General features: G+C 35.0%; 1 protein-coding gene across 1 annotated transcript in view; it reads right to left on the reverse strand.

The window, feature by feature from the left end:
- Positions 1-14,488, reverse strand: part of THEMIS (thymocyte selection associated) — a 161,691-nt gene that overhangs the window by 78,030 nt on the left and 69,173 nt on the right. Inside the window, exon 3 of the mRNA XM_055310142.1 lies at positions 7,717-8,175. Coding sequence (XP_055166117.1) covers positions 7,717-8,175 — 459 coding nt within the window. The remainder of the gene's footprint in view (positions 1-7,716; positions 8,176-14,488) is intronic.

Raw genomic sequence — 14,488 nt, forward strand, 5'->3', positions numbered from 1 at the left:
ATTCAAGCAAGAAGAGAGTAAGAGGCATATTTATGGTGTTTCCAGGAAAAAAAAAACACTAATCTAATATTCTGTCTCCAGCAAAATTATCCTTCAAAAGTCAAGGGTGACTGAATATGCCAGCCCCAAGTAAATCACTTTGGCACAGAGATTATTTTAAGCTAAAATCACCTGAAAAAAAGCAGGTGCAAGAAGGGTATTCTAATTTCTCTTTTGCTTCCTGAAAACAGAGATAAAGCTCCCATGTGAGAGATGCCTTCCCCATTCCAGGAGAGAAGAAATCTCCTTCTACAGGGAGTTAGAGCCCAGCGAATTCCGTCCAAACAGACCTGGTTAAAATAACTCTTACCTTCCGTTAGCCTCCTCACGTAGTTAGTTCAGTTACTTCACGGTTGCCTCTTTTGTTCAAACCAATATAGAAGGATGTATGTTTTGCCCTTTTGGGGGCTCCCCTTTCACATAAACATATAAATCCGTCTACTTTTCTCTACATCATCTGACTAATGTCAGTCTAATTCTCGGGCCCAGCCAAAAAGCCTTAAGAGATGATTGTCTCTACATATTTTCTTGAAAACGAGTTTTGTCAATTCTAGGCTTGCAGTTTCTCAATTGCTAGTTCCTCCTACATTATTATCTAATAATAATAATAATTCATATATCTGTTGGAAATTGTCACTTTCTACATTTGATTTCTCTGTCATTTACTTTCCAAGATTATACTTATTTTTTCCTCAAAAGTGTTTTCACATCTGATCGCTCAGGCAATTGTTTTGTTTATATTTTTGTATCACATTATACTCTTTACTATATAGAGATTATTAGATGCACTAATAATTTCCAAGCTTTGCCTTATTCTAGGCTTTTAAATTAAAATTTTCTTTATAGTTCATCCATTTGCTCTCAGTTTTCTTTACAAATATTCTGTGAATTATCTTTCCCCCCATTTATTCAACTTCATTTCAACTTAAGAGAAACTATACTGTAAATTTCCATTTTTGTTAGCTAGTTCTTCCCTGGTCCTACTGTTGTTTGTATTTATGAATAGAGAAAGTGCCTTTTGGGTTGCTCTCTAACATTTGTAGCAGAAAAAAATGTCATCATGACCTTCACTGAGAAATCAAGAGTCATTTAAAATAGATATACTTACATTTAATATGGGTTTATTTGTAATACTTTTTCTTATATTTTTATATAATTTATAAAAAATGACTAGCCGTTTTCTTATACTGGATGATGCATGTTACCGAGTGTTCTTCATTGATTTTCATGATGGTTATTTTTATGTATCAACTTCACTGGGCTCTAATACCCAGCTATTTAATCAAACACAATTCTAGGTGTTTCTGTGAAAGTATTTTGCATATGTGGTTAACTTCTAAATCAGTTGACTTTGGGTAAAGGATGTTATCCTCCATAGTGTAGGTATGATTCATCTAATCAGTGGAAGGCTTTAAAAGCAAAAACTGGCGTTTCCCAGAGAAGAAAAAATGCTGCCTCAAACTACAGCATCAGCTTCTGTATAGCTTTATAGCCTGTCAATCTGTCCTCTGGATGTTGAACTTATTAGCCCCCATAATTACATGAGCCAAGTCCCTAAAATTAATTAATTAAGTAAGTAAATAAGTAGTACATAATTTTTTCTTTAGTATACAATATAATTATATATAATATTATAAATATCTTCCGTTTCCCTGGAGAAACTTGACTGGTAAAATATTTACAGTTGGTAGTATAAGAATAAATATTTATAGTTGGTAGTATAAGAATAAATAAATACATATCTAAACTGTACCTTATACTGTTTGCTGTTTGATATTTCTATTAGCAATAGAATTACTTGCCTAAAGGAAGAAAATGAAATGGAAGTAGGTTAAAGTGTTCACTGGTTCTAAATATCATATTAAGTCACAATATTTTCCTAGGCACATTAGGAGAAGCATCACTAATAAAAATTGAACCTATTATACAAACATAAATGATATCAACTTTGAAGTGATATATTCATTCATATATTCATTCACTTCAATGAAGTGAATATTCATTCTCCTTAGCTATTAAATTCGTAAATATGTTATCATAATAAATCAAATCTCGATATGGTGAGTGAAAAAGGAACTTTGTACTATGTAGTATATATACACAGAAACAAGTATTTTAGTTGCTTCATTCATTAATTCATGTATTTGATTTGTTCAATACTGAACACTTACTTTATCTCATGCATTGAGAAGATAAAAATAAATACATCAGAGACTGACTCTCATATAAATTATTGAAGATCAAGTTTTGTTAAAAATATTGTTTATAAATTATACTTGTTTTTTTTTAAAAGACTTTATTTATTTATTCATGAAAGACACAGAGAGAGGGGCAGAGACACAGGCAGAGGGAAAAGCAGGCTCCCTGTAGGGAGCCCGAGGTGGGACTCAATCCCAGGACCCCGGGGTCACAGCCTGAGCCAAAGGCAGGTGCTCAACCACTGAGCCACCCAGGGGTCCTTAAATTATACTTATCTTTTAGCAATATTAGCAACCAGTTCTTTGAAGATTAGGTCCAGGAAAAGCTCTAGGCTGGGATTAGTTTAAGTAAGTAGTGAGGTTTATAGTTGAAGTATGTGGCTTTCCAACACTTTTTTCCCTCAAATTTACCATGAAGGCAAAAAAAATAAAAATAAAAATAAAAAATAAAAAATAAAAAAGAGAGAGAGACAGAGAAAGAAGAAAGAATGAGATTCAATGAATCTATAATGGACATCTGTAATTCTCACACTGAATGAAGATAGAGTTCAGATGAAAGGATGGTCAAAAATTTGGCAGAAGAGAAAAAGGAAAGCTTTTGTGCCTACGGAGCCACAGTTCAGTGAAAAGTCAGCCTTTTTTGCCCCATGGGACCTCCAAAAGACCAATAAATTGGAGGCCTAAGGCCTCTCTGACTGTGGATGAGAAGCTAGGAGTTGCCCGGATTCTGGAGAGGGATTAACCACATGCCTCTAATTCTCTCCTGGGGAAAACAAGTGGTCACCCCCCCACCACCCCTCTTTGAAGGAAACCGTAGATACGGAGTCCCAGAATCTGGAATCTAGGAGGGAGTGGGCAGAGGAGAAACAAGGGACTGAAAACCAGGAAGTCTAACCCTGTGGGGGAATGGTGAAACCTCAAGCTACTACCCCACAAGCTCTCAGAGAGACTCTTCTCCGCTGAAACTGAACAAGTCCTAGAAGAGAGGTTCAGGAGCCTGAATGGGGGGATGCTCTGTGTCAGAGCTGGCACAGGGAAGCCAAAATTTCAGAAACAAAGAGCTTGTATGTAAATAGCACCTCACTTGTAATTTAAAAAAAAGGTGTCTCACCTATAAATATGAACAACTGGTAAATAATCATCAGGCATTTTAGGAAAACAGTTAATGAGAGTAACAGACCAAAAAAATTTTTTTAGAGAGAGAGAGAGAGAATCTTAAGCAGGTTCTATGGAGCCAGGATGGAACCTGACTCAGGGTACAATGTCATGACTCGGAGGTCATGACCTAAGCAGAAATCAAGAGTGGAACACTTAACCGCCTGAGCCACCCAGGCACCCCAAACATTTTCTTTGAAAGCCCAAAAAGAGGCAGATAAAAGGCAAGGAATACAGAAAACTTTAAGAAATTGTACAATATTCTCAGGGAGATAAGATATTGCATTCTGAAAACAAGAACAGAGTAGCATTTAAGACATGATGTAAGATATAACTCTTGGAAATTAAAAATATGATAGCTGAAATTAAAAATTCATTAAAACGGTTGGAAATGCAGTTGAGGAATTTTCCCTGAAGGTAAACAAAAGACAAGAAAGATGTAAAATAGGGAAGAAAATAGTCCTAGATCAGTATGGGAGCTCCAACACAAGATTAGAAGTTACAGAAAGAGAAAAGAGGGAAAAAATAGTTGAAACTATCAAAGAAATTATCTCATAAGTGAAATATCTGAGTTTCCATACTAAAAAATGCCATCACGGTGAAAGAGCAGACCCACCCAGATGGTTTTGAATGGAAGTCCCAGGAAAACACTAATATAGATTAAATGCTTTCATCCCCCAAGTATTCACATGGTGAAACCTTACTCCCCAGTTTAATAGTATTAAGAGGTGGGGCCTTTGGGGAGTGATTAGAATTTGATGAGGTCAGGAGAGTGACCTCCATGAAGGAGATTAAAGTCCTCCTAATCCTGTAAAAAGTCAATGTCTTGAAAAATAGCAATATCTTTATATTACTTGGAAATTTAAATGCCAATACAAAAAGCAGGGACAAAATATTTAAAGCAGTTACTTCAAAGTAGCAGGATGTGGGAAAATTTGGGAATGGCCAGGGACATAAGATGTACTAATCACTTTTCTATAAATCTTACTATGACTATTTGACTTTTTGACTTCGATAAAAATCTAGATTACTTTTTTAAATAAAATGAAAGAAAGAAGAAGTATCAGAATACTGAAAGATCAGTGTTTGGGGGGTGGTTTTTGCTATTGATTTATCACTTATCGTACAATATTCAGAAACTGCTCTTCTGATACCACCTTTCTGCTTGGGTAAGATACATCATGTATCTAAGCAAAAACGGTACCCTTAAATTTTGGAAGGCATTGAGGTTTTTACTTGAAACGAAATGCAGATTTTCAAGTCTTAACATTTTCATCAGGGGAGAAATGATTATCAATCTGTGCATCAAAACATAACACAATTACTAACTTTCAACCAGCTAGACTTCTGATTTTCAGAAGCAGCTTTAAATAGCTGACTCAGTTTTTCATTTGTAAATATTACACATTCCATTTGCCACACTAATATGAATGGTATCTTCCCATGAAAGGCACCAACAGATCCTGCTATGACTTAGATGAGACTAGTAGTTAAAGGTCTCGCGTGGTTTTTTTATATCTATTTTCCAAAGAGATAGAATGTTTTACACATCATGAAACATACAGTGAGAGTCAGAAGGGCTTCAGGCCTGTAATGGGGATTATGACCAAGAGTTTCCAGGAACTAACACTTCATTTAAACATGTCCTGCTACTTTTTTATGATGCCTAAATTTTCACATCAATAACATACTAAAAAACTAACACCAGGACTAGAATATGGTATATTCCTTCTTTTCTCTATTTACCTACTATGTTCCCTTTTCAGCAAATCAATTTTTCAAAGCTTTTTACAGTTCTCAATCCTTTTCATCTTGCATCCACCCCTAAGGTTTCTCTAAAATAGTCTATCCCTGGCTCAGACCTATTCTTTTTCTTGTCCCTTTAGAAAGGAAGGTCTTGAGACAAGAGGGTTCTCAACTATGCCTGACACTCAAGGCCATTGGAAAGTAACTTAGCAAGCAATATGCGACTTCAAGGCAAGTTTGAATCTTTACTATAAGAAAGAAGAAACTAAAACAAGACCACAATTGATTTAAAAAAAAAAGAAGCCTACATTTATATTTAGAAGAAAACTGCCTACAACCATAATTTTTAAAATTGGACTGTTTGTGTTGGACACCCATCCTCTATTTCCAGGGAATATTGTTCAGTCAGTACACATGCAAAGCAGTGCCATATAGCGTCTGTCCTGAAGTTGCTATACAAAAAGAACTAATGTTTAAAGTAATCCCTAAGAAATTAAAGATCCAAAATAACTTAAATTCAATGTTAATAGCATTAAAGAAAGGAAATTGAACTAAAGAATTTTGGAAAGGACTTTATTTCAACCAAAGGCTTTCTCCTGGGACCTTGGTTAGCATGAAATCACATATAAATCCCTCTAAGCAACTGTGTTAACATGTCGTGTTCATCTGGCAATGTTTATATTTAGTAAACCGTATCATCATCCAGCTAGATCAAGCCAGAAGCCTGGGGTCAGGTTGGCTTTTTTCTACGTTCCCATAGACTTCCAAATCTTGCTGGTTGTACTTCTTAAATACCCATTAGGAGCAAGTGTCCTGCTGATATCACTGTTGTATTAACCCCCAATAACCTGCAATAAACCCAATGGCCTCCTTACACTCCTTTGACCCTGTCCCTTCGACTGAAATCCTGTATTAATTTCCTCTTTTGACAAGTATTAACCCCTTAACATATATTTCAGTCTCTCCATGACTGATTCCACTACCCCATTGCATGTTTTGATATTTGTCTCAACCTGTCCTCTCTTTTCTCATACCAGCTACGCTGGAGCTCCGATATCTTACTTACTTGCCTTCCTGAAAACTGCTATCATTTCCTGCAATGTTGTGGCCTCTTTCTTTACCTGATAATCTTCTGTTCATCCACCAGGTCTTTCTTAGTTTAAATGTCATTTCTTCAGAGAAGCCTTGTTGATCCCTAATCTAAATTCATTAAATGCAGCAACCACCTTGTTCACATGCTTAGGTTGCTCTACATTTGCAGCTATATAATAGGAGATGGCAGTGATTTTTAAAAATTAACAAATTTTAAAATGAGAAAATGCGATATCTATTATTTACAAAAATTGAGGAAAATTCAATTATCAATTTCAATTACACACTAACGTGAGGTCTAAAATTTGCTGCAACTTCTGTTTTTTTGCCATATTAAAAAATGATCGTGCTGTGGCCTCAATTTTTTGCCATAAGTATTAAAATATAATCACTGTGGAATTCCTTACCTGTACCTTTAATTCAGATAAATTAATTAATTTCTGGTTAAATTACTTACATGTAACAAAATTTAACATGTAGTTCTAAAACCTACACAAAGGTTCACATCAGGTTTTTTTTTTTTCATATTTATGTAAGTGACCAACAGTATCTATGGGAGCAGAGATAAATAGAATTTGAGAGAGCCAAGAGATACCCTCTGACCAAACATTTTTGCATACTGCTTTTTTTCCTCCCGTGTATTATATTTAGTACCTTAATACAATCTTATTTCATTCTCAAAACAACCCTAAAAGGTAGGCAAAGAGCTGTCATCATCCCTTTTGCAAAGACACAGTTTAAATGGCTCAGCCAAAGTCACCACCGATTAAGTTATTGACTGAGAGTTAGAATCCAGGACTTTTGACTGCAAATGCAGAACTCTTTGCTCCATGGTTGCCCACTGATGTACCATAATCTTGAAAACTCAAAATATTAATTCCTTTAGGGTAACAATGCTCTCTCTGCCTATTCCTATTTTTAAATGCAAACAATCCTATATAGATTCCATATTAAAACACACTTATGTGTCAATTAATTTGTCACATCATTTCCTGTAAGTCAGAGGGACTCCCAGTTAATAAGATCTATGACCAGTGATGAGTAGCCAGGGGGAAAAAAAAAGCTATCACAAAAATAGCAGTAAGGGACATATTAAGGAAACTATGTGTCTTTATCACTTTGTTGACCACAAGAAAGTCTCTTTCTAACCAAATAGGCTCTATCTTTAAAAGTGGCTCTTTTCTGACCATGTTTAACCAGCAGTGATAGAAATGAATTGGTAGTTTAACCTGTCTGCACCTGCCAATTACCGCAACTTGCATTTGGGTAGCACCTCACAATTTACAGTACTTATTTGTACACATTATTCAGTTTGATCCTTGTGCCAAATACATGGTTTACTTATTTATAGATCAGAATCTTACTCTCAGTGGGCTTAAAGGACTAGTCAGGGACAGGGTCTCATTCTTCAAACTCTAAAGCCTTCCTCTTTCCCAAACCCCACAGTGCTCACCCTCGTAGAACAACATTCTCAGTGGATACTTACATTTCATCACACCTTGAATTTCATAAACAGGCTTGAGAATCAGAGCACCATAAAAGCCTTTAGGGAATGGATTTGTTAAGTCCCACTTATTTGAAAAACCTGTAAGCTTCACAGTCCGTGTTCTGTTCTTGGGTATCTTCCATTCAACAATCTCCTTTAGGGTATAAATATGTTCATCTTCACACTCATAGAATTCTCCTTCTTGTGACAAAGGCAAAGTAAACGAGTGATTTTGGTGACTCCTTACCACTCCACAGTTCACCATGATTTCTCCACTGATCTCTTCAATTGAGTTGAGCATGATTTGCTCACCCTGCTTTATAGTGAGATTCTCTAGCTTTAGGTCCTTCTGATGATAGAAGCAAGGATGCCCTAGTCTACTTGATCCAATATGAATGGTCCGTGTTATTTCTTCCATAGTGAGGTATGGAGTTTTATCAGCCACAATCTTAAAAAGACCTAAGAACAGAAGAATTATGCAAATTAAAGAGTTGTGAGTTACAAAACCAGTACAATGTAGCTTTTAAAAAGTAATATATTTGTTTTAATCCTGAATTCCTCTGGTTACCATGGTAATGTATCATTTGTAAATTACTGGATCATCAGATGGAAATAAGGGGAAAATACCTAAAAATGGAAAAGCCCCGTTCTTGAAGTGGGAAATAAGAACCAGATCCTGACCTGCTGTATCTCGACTAGCTGTGTCATCTTGAGGAGGGCATTTAGTCTCTCAAAATCACACTTTCTATCTTTAATTTTTAAATTAAGAGGATTGGATTAGATCAGTATTTCTATAACTATATTTTCTGGACATATTCTGGAAGATATTCTGGAAGAAAACTGTTTCATGGTCAAATTGACAAGCACAAAGTTATCTACCTGGAAGGAGACGGTAGTGATGGTTATACAACATTGTGAATATAATTAATGATGCCAAATTGTACATTTTTAAATGGTAAATTTTATGCTATGTGTATTTTACCATAATAAGAAATACCTACATATTTCCAATTAAATACTTCTCAGAAAATTTAGATGCAGCACTGCTCACAAGAAGAGAATATAATGTGGAGGATTTTGCAAATTTGATTATAAAATTCTTGGGGAAACATCCATTGATAAATTACAGCATGCCATACCATAATATATTGGTGCTCCATATAACTCTCCTAGGAAAAGCCAGGTTAGGTAGTTGTTCTGGATTGAATACTTTTGGTTATATATCATTCTTCTCATTGCTTCTCTAATTTTACCAATTTTCACTATTGGAAAAGTTTTCCTCTAATACTATTGGATAATCATTAATACAATTAATTTTTTACTATTTAAGATATAGCTTTTTAGGCTTCTGTGTTTAATTCTCTTTAAATTAATTTTATTTTATGGGCACATCTGCCTTGTAGCATTTTCAGAAATGAATTTATTGAAAAGTTTTTAATAAATTCCAGAGAAAATAAGAACAAAGAAAAAATTAGGTAATTGCTTTCTTAACATGAAAGTAAATGATTATATTATATACTAGCATAAACTAAGAAGATAATCTTGCTAGATACTCATTAGACAATGAGACAATCTTACTACAATTAGATATAGCTTGAGAAATCATTTATTACTTTACTCAACAAATATATTCCAATTAAATTCATCTATATATCAAATCATTATTAACCAGATTATAATGTCTCATGTCTATTCTGGGTCGCTGCACAAAGGTTTATGATCCATTACTATTGTAGCTGATCTTTGTTCAAACAAAAAAGGATTTGAGTTATTTTTCGACAGAAACATCCTGAGAAAGTACGTGCCATGCAATCCTGGCAAGAAGTAAGGTAGCATGTGCAACCTGTCCTGAAAAGCTTCAGAAATTGACTAGTGTTCACTCACTGTGTGGTGTGCCTGAAGCCAGTGTAAGGCAAAGAAACATTGACTTTGAAGGAATTTCTTGTTTTATTAGATCTTGCATCAGGGAAAATCCAATAAAAGAATATTCTGGAACTCTGCACAGTAAATGAATCTGTGTGTACGTGTGCTTGTGCATGTGCATACATATGTTTTATCTCATTTGTTCACGAAGATTTATTGCCAATCTTTATCAGGGCATAAAAAATTCACCAATGTTTGTGGAAAGTTAACAAAAATAGTTAGCTACCTAGAATCTCATAAATGGCACATAGTTTTATTTCTATTCTAGATATATTGATGACATAAGTCACAGAAGAATTAATTCAGTATCTTCTTTCTTGGGGAATTGGGTTCACCTAAGGTAATAACAGACTTAAATGCTATGAAGTAGAAAAATCCTGAAACCCTAAGGGCCACCGTTATTTCAAGTTAATCACACACTTCAGAGCTGTCTTGTTGGATGTCTCTATTGCAAGAAAAATCTATGAATCTGTGTATTTTCCCTTAGAAGATGACTAAGTACACAGTTTAGCATACTAAGTGGAAGATACAGAAAAATGTCTTTGATGAACTTATTTCTTCATCTACTACTGCAGCCGATCCAAAGAGCCCCTCCTTATAAGCAGCCAGTTGATACTATATAAACTAGGGCAAGTTTATATCATATATATATATATATATATGTATATGCACACATATATATATAATATCATACTGAAACTTCAATTTCATAATAAACTAAAGCACCATAGGCCTGATCAGCTTTAAATTTTATCAAGTTTTCCTATATCTTTTCACAAAGAGTACAATAGTTTTACACTGGAGAAAATATAATTTGCTGCTCTATCAAAAAGAAAGCCACACATTTCAGGAGCTGAGTGATCATAATGGTGATTGGAAAATAAGGCAATAAGTAACTTTCATAAAGTAAGCTAAGAAGTAGAAATAAAATATATTTCAATGTCCAGATTCGAATGTCACCTATTAAGAAGGATATTATTACTTTTAAATTAGGAGAAATCATTCATAAAAAGCATGCACTTGAGAAACAAAAATTATTAGGAAATGCAATTAATTGATCTATTGAAAATTAACTGATGAGTGAATTTAGTCTTTAAGATCCTGTCTCTGAAAAAAAAAAAAAAAAAGATCCTGTCTCTGAATCTTAAGTTTTTGGAGAGTTTATAATTTTAACCAATTCTTAATGATCTTCAATTAGTAGTAGTAGTAACGATTGAAATTTGTTTGGAAATTTACAAGTTTGAAAGATTTTTTTCATGCATCATTTATCTTGACAATAATCTTTTAAGGACAATAAAACCAGTTATTGCTAGAAGATATAAAAATGGTCATGATTTTCATTGTCTTGGCTCTAGAATCTCAAATCAGGTCTTTGACATCCAAGCCTTATGCTCTTGCCACCCCACTTGGGTGCCTTCCTGTCCTCCATATAACTTACAAGGATTGCTCAGGGAAACATGTTTATTCCAGTTCACAAATTATGTGCATGAGTCTCATTAGCCAGTTCTCCCTTTGCATGAATCAGCCTTTCCAGAGCCTCCAGTGTAAGAAGAACAAGAGCAATTTCCTGGTTCACTGTGCATATTTTATGCTCATCAGACTTTTTTCTACTTGTTTTATCTCATCAGTTCCCACTCAAATAGGGAGTAATTTTAAGAATTAAATTTTTCAATTTAAAATTACAATATTCTTTCCATTCTTTTTATTTTTTAAGGTTTTTTTTTTTCAAGTAGGCTCCATGCCTAATGTGGGGCTTGAACTCATGGCCCAGAGGTCAAGAGTTCCATGTTCTAGCAACTGAGCCAGCTCAGCACCTCTATAATATTCTTTAACGTGTATGACATAAGATTATCATGAAAATCTTCACAGTCTTTTTCATAGACTAATCTCTAACTTGCTTTCCCAGTTCCAACCAAAGATATTCCCTCCCTCTCTGAGATAAGGAATCTTAGAGTGAACTTTGCCTACTAATTTTCTGAAAGTAATGGCCTAACACAGTGTAAATGATCAGATATTCTGTTCTATAGAAGCTTGGATTTGTCCCGTTGTTAATTGCTACATCCCTAATTCCAAATCCTATGGTTCCCTCTTCTCTGAAATATCCAAGAAATTAAAAATTAACATTCGGTAACAGTCATAAGTTTTTTTTTCTCCTATTCATTCAAACACACTATTTATTTTGTTAAAGTCAAGCCGAATGATCTGTTGAGACGTAAGTGAAAAATGTCAAGCATGAAATATATACACATTTTCCACAGTGGATGGCAGCATAAAAGTCACAGGCAGTACCCCTGACTGAAATCTCGCTGTACAGAGCATAACACGGCAGAGTTATGATGTACGGGGAGGAATCAGCCACCACTTAAGAATGCCAAAGGCAAAACATTAACACCAGATTGTTGTTGTATGCAGTAATATAGCTATGTTATGTACACTGACTAACTGGAATCTTTGGGTCCCCACTAACCAGACATTTCCAAGGCAAAAAGGGGAATGCACCGAACAGTGGTGAGGATATGTGCTTTGCTGAAAGGCTAAAGAGCACTATATATTGCTAAGGGATGAGAAAGTTTTCAAAAGACTGCATACAGATACGTAAATTTTACTATTTACATTTTACACATATATTATCAAAATGATCACAAAACTGTATTTGAGAGGAAAGGCAGGTACCCAAAGAGGTGAAAAACCTACAGTCCAAAAACTATAAAACACTAATGAAAGAAATTCAAGATGATTCAAAGAAATGGAAACACATGCCATGCTCATGGATTAGAAGAACAAATATTGTTAAAATGTCTATACTACCCAAAGCAATCTACACATTTAATGCAATCCCTATCAAAGTACCAACAGCAGTTTTCACAGGGCTGGAACAAACAATCCCAATATTTGTATGGAACCACAAAAGACCTTGAATAGCCAAAGCAATCTCGAAAAAAAAAGAAAAACAAAACTGGAGGCATTACAATTTGAAGCTTCAAGTTATATTACAAAGCAGTAACAATTAAAACAATAGGATGCTGGCTTAAAAACAGATGCAGAAATCAATAGAACAGAATAGAAAATCTAGAAATAAACCCACAGTTATATGGTCAATTAATCTTCAACAAAAGAAGAATATTCATTCATTAATACAACAGGGAAAAGAGTCTCTTCAACAAATGGTGTTGGGAGAACTGGGCAGCCACGTGCAAAAGAATGAAACTAGACCACTTTCTTTCACCAGACACAAAAATAAACTCAAAATGGATTAAAGACCTAAAAGTGAGACTTGACAACTACACAGGCACAGTACTGTCTCTGACATCAGCTGTACCAACGAGTTCCTAGCTACATATCCTGAGGCAAGGGAAATAAAAGCCAAAATAAACTATTGAGACTACATCAAAATAAAAAGTTCCTGCACAGCAGAGGAAATAATCAACATAACTAAAAGGCAGGGAGAAGATATTTGCAAATGATATATCTGATAAAGGGTTAGTATCTAAAATATATTTAAAAATGTATACAACTCAACACCCTAAGAACAAATAATCCAATTAAAAATGGGCAGAAGGCATGAACAGATGCTTCTCCAAAGAAGACATACAGATGTTCCAAACACATATAAAAATATGCTCAATGTTACTCATCATCTGGGAAATGCAAGTCAAAACTACAATGGGCTGTCACCTTACCACTGTCAGAATGGCTAAAACTAAAAACACAAGAAACAAAAGTGTTGGGAGGATGTGGAGCAAGGAACCCATTGTTGGTGGGAATGCAAACTGGTGCAGCCACTGTGGAAGACCACATGGAGGTTCCTCAAAAAGTTAAAAATGGAACTACCTCCTTACAAGCCAGGAATTGCACTACTGGGTATTTACCTCAAAAATATAAAGATATTCATTCAAAAGGATACATGCATCCCTATCTTTATAGCAGCCTTATTTATAATAGCCAAGTTATGGAAACAGCCTGAGCATTCATTGATAGATGAATAGATAAAGAAGGTGTGGTGTATATACATATGTCAGAATATATATAATACATACATAAATCATGTAATATTCAGCCATTAAAAAGAGTGAAATCTTGCCATTTGCAACAACATCGATAAAGCTAGAGTATAATCCTCAGCAAAATAAGCCAGTCAGAGAAAGACGGATACCATACTATTTCATTCATATGCAGAATTTAAGAAACAAAACAAATGGGCAAAGGAAAAAGAGAGAGAAATCATAAAACAGACTCTTAACTATGGAGAACAAACTGATGGTTACCAGAGGGGAGGTGGGGGGGGGGAGGCGTGGGGGAAACAGGTGATGAGGATTGAAGAATACACTTATGACAAGAAAAATGAAAAAATGGACAAAAAATAAAATTAAAATATGCAGCTTAGAATGTGCTGGAAATGTACATGTATGATATTTAATTTTCATAATTACAGGACGAGGTATAGCTAAAATAAAATATGAACATTTCACAGATAAAAGGACATGAAAGTTTGAAGAGATGCTATAAATCTTCTATCATGCCATAGCTCGCAAAATACATAGTAGGTTCTTGCGTCTCTAAAGTTCAAGGGCTTCTTCATCACAGAGTGACCCATTCAACCTTTCATTGGTGTAAATCATAAACTGTCTAGACTTTCATTAGCTGGTGGAGAAGGTTCCCTCCTTGTGGGTGCAGACCTTTTATATCAAGCAACATAAGAAAGTGAACTTCACTGGTATTTGAGGTGTTGACTGGCACCAGTCTCATCTGCCCATGTGTCAGAGGGCCAGATGCCTGTAGGCGTAAGCGAGGCCCCTGAGGGGGGCCTGCAGGCGACAAGGCGACACCCAGTAAGTGGGTGGACAGAGCT

Source organism: Nyctereutes procyonoides, unplaced genomic scaffold (genome assembly GCF_905146905.1).
Source record: "Nyctereutes procyonoides isolate TBG_1078 unplaced genomic scaffold, NYPRO_anot_genome, whole genome shotgun sequence".
NCBI lineage: Eukaryota > Metazoa > Chordata > Mammalia > Carnivora > Canidae > Nyctereutes > Nyctereutes procyonoides.